Source organism: Mustela nigripes, chromosome 1 (assembly GCF_022355385.1).
Source record: "Mustela nigripes isolate SB6536 chromosome 1, MUSNIG.SB6536, whole genome shotgun sequence".
NCBI lineage: Eukaryota > Metazoa > Chordata > Mammalia > Carnivora > Mustelidae > Mustela > Mustela nigripes.
In genome coordinates, this window is record NC_081557.1 from 45,317,295 (window position 1) to 45,327,283 (window position 9,989).

The 9,989-nt window shown below is 34.9% G+C and overlaps 1 protein-coding gene across 1 annotated transcript; it reads right to left on the minus strand.

Moving 5' to 3' along the window:
- Positions 1 to 295: 295 nt before the first annotated feature.
- On the minus strand, positions 296 to 1,267 carry LOC132013550 (olfactory receptor 56B1-like). The gene has a single exon (XM_059393523.1). The coding sequence runs from the start codon at positions 1,265 to 1,267 to the stop codon at positions 296 to 298; it is 972 nt and encodes a 323-aa protein (XP_059249506.1).
- Between the last annotated feature and the right edge of the window lie 8,722 nt (positions 1,268 to 9,989).

Below are 9,989 nucleotides of genomic sequence, written 5' to 3' on the forward strand. Positions count from 1 at the left end.
CACTCACTTTGGTTGTATGTGTATTATTATATTTATTTTTATTTTAGGGAAGAGATATAATTCATAAACACTAGTTTTTATTCCATTTCATTAGTTTAATAGAAAGTCCTTCATTTCCCCACATATATTCATCTCTTATAAATATTTTGGAGCTACTAGGAATGTTTGTTTTTGTTTTCACGTGCTTTTGAACTGTGAAAAATATACCTCAAAGGCATTCACTTTCCCTGTCATATTTGAAGTTTTACTATCCATTCTAGAAGAAGCTGAAGATAATGTAACATTATGGAGAAGATCACTGGAGACTGGTGTTCTTTTCTAATCTCAAACAAAACTTCCTTTGGAAGCCTGCCCTGAGTTCTTTAGTCCTAAGTGCATAAACTATAGGGATGAGGGAAGGGGGGATGATGTTGTGCAGCACGTTGAGTAAAACTGGAATCAAAGGAGCTTTGGGTTCTGCCAGGTGAGTTACTGAAATCACAACAACAACTGTGTAGAAGAAGAGAATAAGGATCAGATGGGAGCTACAAGTGCTCAGAGCTTTGGGTGCAGCTTCAGCTGAGTTCAGTCTAAGTACAGAGCGCAGAATCAAAGTGTATGACAATATTATGAGACCTAGGTCACTCCCCATTCCAATCCATGCCAGAATCAACTGGCAGATGCTGTTTGGCCTCCTGTCATCACAAGCCAGGCTAGTGACCCCATGGTTAGAGCACAGGCAATGCTCAATCTCATTCCTGGAGCAATAATTACGCTGGGCTGCAAGCACAGGCACTGGAATGACAACCAAGCCATTTCTAAGTACCATGAAAACAGTGGCTTTTAAGATTAAGGCATTGGTGACAATTGATGGGTAGCGAAGAGGATGACAAATTGCTACATATCTGTCAAAAGCCATACAGAGGAAGATACCAGACTCCATGCCAACAAAGCAGTGAATGGCATAAATCTGAGCAAAGCACTCAGGGAGGCTGATGACCTTGGCATCAAACCAGAAGATGGCCAAGATCTTAGGCATGATGGTGGTGGCTAGGCCCATGTCCACCACAGACAGAATGCTTAGAAAATAGTACATAGGCTGCTGAAGGGCAGGGTCCTGGCAAATGGTGATGAGGATGAGGATGTTAGCACCGATTGCAGAGAGGTAGAGTATTGCCAATGGAAAGGAGAGCCAGTGTTGCCAGCTATGAATGCCTGGGAATCCCATCAGGATGAACTCAGAGACCTGGAATTTGGAGCTATTAGAGCCTTTCAGAGATGCAGACATATTTTCCTAAGAGAAAAAGTAAATGGTTTTCAAAGTTGCTATTTTGTGAAAAATTATCATCAACACTATTTTTTAACTGTCCTCACACGATTGTCAAACAATATATATTTTTTTAAGATTTTATTTATTTGACACAGAGAGAGAGATATCACAAGTAGGCAGAGAGACAGGCAGAGAAAGAGGTAAGCAGGCTCCCTACTGAGCAGAGAGCCCAATATGGGGCTGGATCCCAGGACCTTGAGATCAAGAGGCAGAGGTTTAACCCTCTGAGTTGCCCAGATGCCCTATGTTGAACAATATTTTAAATAAGGTCTCCTCAGAATACAGTTTGGAGCTGTAAGGAAATGAATTCTAAAGTCATTCCTTACAGAAATTTAAGATAATTTTTTTATTAAATTGATTTATTTATTTTCAGAAAAACAGTATTCATTATTTTAAATTTAAGATAAATTACAGCATTCTGGGCTTTGGCTTCTACTGAAGTTAAACTTCAAAGGAGCAATTGTCACTGCTGTCTCTTCCGGGGGCACTCAGCATGCATCTCAAATCTCTCTTTGTATTTTCCATGCCAACTCAATTTGGGACCATCACATGAACACAATTGTTTTTGTTGTTGTTGTTGTTGTTTGTTGTTGTTATTTTAACTTCCATCATTTCTTCAGAAATTTTGTGGAATCAAATAGATGTGTGGGTTCTCTTCATATTTGTCTCAATCTTGCTTCAAATTTTTATTAACTAACAGCCAAGAATTTTTTTAAATGCAGAATTATGAGATTAAATTTTATAACTACACCATTCCCTGTTGCTATAGATGTCCACTAATGTTGTATATAGCTTCCAAAAATTTTACATTGTAGACTTAGAAGTTTGCAAACATAAGTGTGGGCCTATTACAAGAGGAATTACTTTCTTTTCTACATCCCATTTTTATGGACTGCTGAGAATGTCTCAGAAGAATAGCTTTAGTAGTGAAGTGTTCATGACTGAATTTGTCAATTTCAGGAGTCATATCATGGAGAAAATAATGGTTTTTTTCCCTAGAGGTATGGGGTGGTTCAGCCATTTAAGTCTCTATTTTGGGCTCAGGTCATGATCTCTGAATCCTGGGAACCAGCCCCACATAGGGCTTCCTGCTCAGCAGGGAGTCTGCTTCTGTCTCCCTCTCTCTCTTCCTGTCCCTCTCCCATGCTCATTTTCTCTCTTTCTCTTTCTCTCTCAAATAAATAAATAAAATCTAAAAAAAAAAAAAAAAACTTTTTTTTTTCTAATTCAGTCTTAGAGAATCTACAAAGTGATATAAATAAAGGATTTAGACACAGGTAACATGATGGTTTTGATGTTACTTAATGAACATCTGTTCAGGAACCAAGTAGCCGAGCCTGAAAGTAACAATCCTTTCCTATTGGTAAACAACTGCTTCCTTGTCCTATTGTTTCCTGCCCTTAATTTCACTCAGGTAGCCCTTCCCTGGACCTCTGCTTCTTCAGCCTTACCTGGTCAAATTTATTTGCCTTTTTCTGTGCTTCTTTCCTTTTATCAGCAATCTGATCATCATAAAACTGGTATTCTGTTTCCTACACTAATCCATTCCCTCACACTTTCTTTCAAATAAAGTTTAAATTCCTTTACAGCAGATAAGACAATTTTGGATTTATTCTTGATATAGTTAATTTTATTTATTTTTTGATATAATTGCTTTTGAATGTAGAAAAACAGACCTGAAAGAAATTAAAATTACCTTGCATTATCACCAACAAAAGAAGATATGTATTCACAGCTAGATGCATTTTTTTTCCCAGAAATGTCTTGCTACCTTTATGTTTAGATAGACATGCTCTGCCTAAACATGGGGCAAATCATCCTTCTTTAATGGTAATGTAATTTGATGAACCCTAAAGTCATCTAAATGTATTCATAGCAAATTGTGACAAAACAGACACAAAAAAGCTTGGAGATGAAGTTGATTTGACTTAGGACTTTATGGTCAAAATTCTAAGGATTTCAGCTTCCTAGCTCCATCTTGAGAGCTTGGAAGTATGTGACCCACTGGACTGTAGGAAGCCTGGTACTTTTGCCAAATACTCATTTATAATTACACATCTTCCTATTAAAGACACAGCCTTGTATCTTTGATGTTTTCCCCTGACTGATAGTAGTGCAAACCAATTAAGAGAAGGAGCAGATTTGAGTCCCCAGAAAGGAAATTGCGTTTTAAATATATATATATATATATATATATATATAGCAGTTAGAGATTAGCAGGACATGGCATGTGATCCTGCTATGGAAAATAGTTAATATACTCCCCCTGAAGTTAATCTGGTAGCTGTTTTATAGATGAAGTCACTTCTATAGCAGTAGATAATCTATATTCCCTAACTTTAGCCCTAACGCCCTTGAAAAGTTTCTCCAAGCCTCTATTTCCTGCCAGGACAGGGGAAAGAGTGCATCCCTTATGCAGGATATTTCCAAGACAACATAAGAAAAGGTTAAGGATGCCATTGGATACTCTGGGATTAATCAATGTGATGAGGCCAAGGTTTCAGTACTTAACTGTGGTTATGAGCAGAGACTCTCAGTCTGAGGTCGTGGCAATGGCAGGGGTTTTCTATCTGGAAAAAAAGACACAACACTGAGAAAGGGACTTTACACATGAGCTGAGGGTATGTTCTCAGATGACAGATGGCATAAAAATTATGAGCTCTGGAATTTATAGGAAGTAGTAAACAACTCAGTGATCTAAGGATAATAGACTTCCCTTGGAAACATGAAGAGAGAGTAGCCCATAGAGAGAGGAGAAATCCTAGGATATTAAATCCCAATAAGTTGGGGAGGAGATTAATTCAAAGATATGTTTCCTATCAATAATACCTGAAATTATATGTAAACAGAAAAATACATTCATTTATGAAACCAAAATGGCCCTATAAAAAGTGGACAACTTTATTAGTCTTTGAATTGTTCTTGACTACAACATTTCAAGGGATTCTAAATTCTGCGGTTATGATGTCATGCTTAAAAATGTTTAGAGGCAAATTTATTCGCTATATATATGTATATATATGGATAGATGATAGATATTAGTGCTTCTAGTATGTTTACAAAACATGGTAGGTATAGAATGATCAAGGAACTGTTATGGTCCATTTTCACATGGAAACTGTGGTCTAATTTGGACAGGTGGATAAAACATTAAATAAAGAATCTAACATATATATACCTATAGACTGGGAGAAGTGCTTTAACGCAAAGCACCCGAAGATATGATAGCATATTAATGAGAATTAAGTCAGCTTTAGTATTAGAGAAGGATTACAGAAGAAACACCAATTTGTACTGAGGATACTTAGAATAGGTCTTAACTAGGGTGTTTGTTTGATTGATGGGGATGAGAGGAAGGGAAAGGATTCCAAGAACTTTAAGATTCTGAAATGAGAGGATCATGTTAAATTCAAGATAATAGAAAAGGATAAATATGGCTGAAGCCCTAAACTGTACTAGAAAATGAGATATGATGTGATATAGAGCTGTTGATCTAACAATAGAGGCCAGAGATTTATAAGCAAATTTATGCTAAAATCACAAGGGACCACTGAAGTTTTTAAGGAGAATTAAGACCTTGCAGCAATGACAAGACCAGATTACAAGTGGCAAGAATAAATATAAGTAGATCAGGTGAATAGCAGTAACACAAAGGAGTAATGACTGGGTGTTGAACTAGGATGAGGGCAGTGAGGATGAAGAAAAATGAATAGATTAAGAAGCTGTGGTGGAGGCAAAATTGATTATTTCTATGACCAAAGAATAAAATTTTTTTCTTTAAAATTTTTTCTTCCTCTTTAAGTAGAGTTTATAGAAAATGTTACACTAGTTTCAGGTATACACTAGTTTCAGCTATACAACAGGTTGTATAGATTCAACAAGTCTATACATTATGCTATGCTCACAACAAGTGTAGCTGCTTTGTGTCACTGTAAAATGCTACTACGTTACCTTTGACTCTGTTCCTTAAGCTGTACCTTCTATCCCCATCACTTACTCATTCCATAACTGGAGTCCTATAACTCCCACTCCTCTTTATCTATTTCACCCTTACAACCCCTTACTCCCCTCCCCTCTGGCAACTATCAGTTTGTCCTCTCTATTTATAGGTCTAATTTTATTTATAGGTTTGATTCTGTCTATTCATCTGTTTTGTTTTTATAGATTCTACATAGAAGTGAAATCATATGATATTTATTTTTCTTTGTCTGATTTATTTCACTTAGATTAACACCCTCTAGGTCATTCATGTTGTCACAAATGCAAATCTCATTCTTCTTTATGGCTGAGTAATATTCCATTTTATATATATATACCATTATATATAATAGGATGGAGTAAGATAATATATGTATCAATATCACATCTTCTTTACTTTTTTATTCATTTGTCAATAATGATGGATACTTAGGTTACTTCCTTATCTTGGCTATTGTAAATAATGCTGCAATAAATATAGGGATATATATATCTTTTAGGTCATGTTTTCATTTTCTTTGCATGACTATCCAGTAACAGAATTATTGGATCACATGGTATTCTTATTTTTAATTCTTTGAGGAAGCTCCATACTGTTTGCCACAGTGGCTATACTAATTTGCATTCCCACCTATAAGGCACGAGTATTCCTTTTTCTTCACATTCTCCCCAATACTTGTTATTTCTTACTTTTTTTTAATTCTAGCCATTCTCATAGGTATATCTCATGGTTTTAATTTGAATTTCCCTCATTAGTGATGTTAAGCATCTTTTCATGTGCCTGTTGGATATCTTCATGTCTCCTTTCCAAAATGTCTTTTCAGGTCCTCTGTCCATTTTTTAATTGGCTTATTTGGTGGGTTTTTTTTTTTTTTTTTTGGTGTTGAGTTATATAAGTTATTTAAATAATATGGATTTTAACTCATTATTTGGCATACCATTGCAAAGATATTCTCCTATTCAGTAGTTTGCCCTTTTGATTTGTTGTTTTGATTTGTTGTTTTACTCTGCAGAGGTTCTTATTTTGGATTATTACAGTTGATTTTTCCTTTGGTTTCCCTTCCTTTAGAAGACATATCTAGAAAAATGTTGCTATGACTGATGTCAAAGAAATTACTGTTTATTTTCTCTACTAGGTGCCTTAAGGCTTCACATTCATCTGAACAAACAACATTTCTAAGTTTCTGGTATATGCAGTAGGATGGCATGTGATGCTATTCACATTTTTAAGGAAGAATGGAGAAAGACCAGGTTACAGGGGAAGAGAATGTATTCAGATTAGGTCACAACAAACAGGAGATGCATTTGAAGCATCCATGTAAAGATGACTTATTCAGCATACAGAAAAGTCATCCCAGAGAACAAAAGAGTATTTTTTTTTAATTTCTTTTCAATGTACCAGAATTCATTGTTTATGCACCACACCCAGTGCTCAATACAATACATGCCCTGCATAATACCCACCACCAGGCTCACCCAACCTCTCCGCCCACCCCTTCAAAACCCTCAGATTGTTTTTCAGAGTCCATAGTCTCTCATGGTTCACCTCCCCTCCAATTTCCCTCAACTCCCTTCTCCTTTTAACCATTTTACATTCTCTCTATCAGTGTCTGAGGGTTCCAGTTTTTCCATATTCTTGTCAACAAAACTATTACCTTTTTTATTATAACAATTCTAGTGGATGTGAAGTGGTATCTCATTATGGTTTTGTTTTACATGTCCTAAAGGACTAATGATGTTGACCATCTCTTCATGTGTTTATTGGCTTATTTATATCTTATTTGGAGAAAGGTCTATTAATATCCTTTGCCCAGTTTTTAATTGGTTTATGTTTTTATGATTGTGTTCTAAGCATTCTTTATATATTCTGTACACAGTTCCCAAAATATAAATTTGAGGGAAAAAATTGGAATGACCAAAGTATTACTTTTTGTAATAATATACAGTATATTATCCTAGGTTATTTGTTGGCATATGGTTTTCATAGTAGTCTCTAACAAACCTATGTATTTCCATGGTATCAACTGTAATATCTCCTCTTTCATTTCTGGTTTTGTTTATTTGCGTCCTTTTACTTTTTTTCTTAGTAAGTTTAGCTAAAGGTTTGCCAATTTTGGAGTATTATGCCTCCATCTTAAAGGATGAATACCCAACTTTTGTAGCAACATGGACAGGACTCGAAGAGATTATGCTGAGTGAAATAAGTCAAGCAGAAAGAGTCAATTATCATATAGTTTCACTTATTTGTGGAGCATAACAAATAGCATGGAGGACATGGGGAGTTAGAGAGGAGAAGGGAGTTGGGGGAAATTGGAAGGGGAGGTGAACCATGAGAGACTATGGACTCTGAAAAACAATCTGAGGGGTTTGAAGTGGTGGGGGGTGGGAGGTTGGGGTACCAGGTGGTGGGTATTATAGAGGGTTGGATTGCATGGAGCACTGGGTGTGGTAAAAAAAATAATGAATACTGTTATGCTGAAAATAAATAAATGTAATTTAAAAAAATAAAGGTTTGCCAGCTTTGCTCACCTTCTCAAAAAACTGGGTCTCACTTTCATCGAGCTTTTCTATTGTTTTTATTTACCTCCATTTTATTTATCTCCACTTTGTCATTGTGATTTCCTTCCTTCTGTTTTCTTTTGGTCATAGTTGTCTTTGAGGTATAAAGTGAAGTTGTTTCTGAGATCTATTTCTTAATATCTGCATTTATTGTTACAAGTTTCCATCCAAAAACTGCTTTTGCAGCAGCCTCTATGTGCTGCTGTGTTGGGATTCTGGTGTCATTTCTTTTAAATTATTCCAAAATTAATGCCTTATTCCCCTTTTTAAATTTTATTCCACTGTTCGCACCTCTAGTACAATGTTGGATAGAAGTGGGAACAGTTGACATCTTTGTCTTACCATCATTCTCAGGGAGAAAGATTTTAATATTTCATCATTAAGTAGAAAATTGGCTGTACATTTTTTGTGCATTACCTTTCCAAGTTAAGAAAATTTCTTTCTAAATTTAGTTTTTACTATGTGTTTTATCATGAATGGATGTTTAAATAAAACAAATTATGTCCTAATCTATTATAATAATCTTATTATTTTTTCCTACTTAAATATATATTGTGGTATTTAAATTGATGAAAACATTACTTTCAGATAATGCAGAAACAAAGGCAAGAGAAGACTGGATCAAGATCACTTTTGAGAAAAATAAAAGAAAGCCTGACACAGCAGTGAAAATTGTTTCATTTCAAGTTTTGACAAAGTTTCTCCACAATCAAAACATTACACAGTGCTGAAATAATTCTCTGACTTACTTTTTGATACACAGAAGTTTCAAAATGAGACCCTTAAAAACAAACAAACAAACAAACAGACAGACACTTAAGTTATATCACAGCTTATCAGTTGCTGCTTAGTTTCTTATTTTAGAATCATTGGTGTGGCCTTCAACTGGTAATACAAAGCTAACAAAACCATTAGAGTTTGTATTTTAAAAAAAGAACACTATGGCTTTTGTAAAGTAAGAGTTGTGTTTCCATGAAGAACAATTATACCATCAAGTTTCCTTCTGTCACGCTTGTAAGTGTGTGCTTTATGTTTGAATACAATATTTTTTTATGAATTTCACATATATCATGAATGGAAATTTTTAAAAAACTATAAAAATTACATGTATCTATATAAGTGCATATCTGTTTCTCCATCTATATATGTTTTCCAATAAAATAAAATAGATACTGAAATTCTTTTGATGAATATTTGACTATTATACAATAAATTGTTATAAGTTGCTAAAAGATAATATCACCACTCAGTTCTCCTTAAAATGTTAAAATAGTCAGGTATTTATGTATCTGTACAACAGATGGAGATTGTGGAAAAATATGGATTTGCATAATTTTTAAAAAATGTATTTCTGAGATTCTTTGTGCTCTTTTCTAGAGAATATAATTCTTAAATATGAAATAAATATCCTACATGTATCTCTTGTGCTTTCTTTTTATAGGTATGTCTTTTTTATTAACATATAATGTATTATTTGCTTCAGGGGAGACATGTCTTTAACTACTAAAACTGACTTTCATGTTACACAATAATTTCAGGTCCCATCTTTGATATATTTGCAAAACTCTCTGAGGCCCATGCTTATACACAGGTAATATAGTACTAACCAGAAAATATTTAAGGAAATTTCCAAAACAGATTTAAAATGATTTTAATACATCATAACTGAATTGTTCTAGCAAAGAAAATTAACTAATGTTATGCCATGGGTGTAGACAGGTATTTTGGAGTAGTAACATTAATCCATGTGTGTTATTTGTAAAGCACAACTTTGATATCATCTTTTGTCTATAGTCATTTCCGAACCCCATAAAACAAGCCTGTTGTCCCCTTAGACTGTCCTAAATCTCTGAAACCCACTGTCTTCTCTTATATAGCAGTGAGTCCCTCCAGGCAAGGGCTGTTCTCTAAAATGGATGAAATACAGTCTTAACTAAATGTCTCTAGAAATGAACCAAGAAAAATTGGGCTCTCTTTCTGAGAACAAGGGGAGGGCAAGTAAGAATCAAGAGTGTTCTGGCCATGACTGAGAACTATTCACCTTGTTCTCCCCCTTTTCTTCTTGTCCTGGGCATGATTCATACCTGACTTCCAGTACAACAGAACCAGTGATTCCCACTTTGTTAGGGAAATGACACAGATA

Coding starts and splice junctions, on each gene's coding strand:
- LOC132013550 (XM_059393523.1), bottom strand. CDS start 1,267: ATGTCTGCATCTCTGAAAGGCTCTAATAGCTCCAAATTCCAGGTCTCT.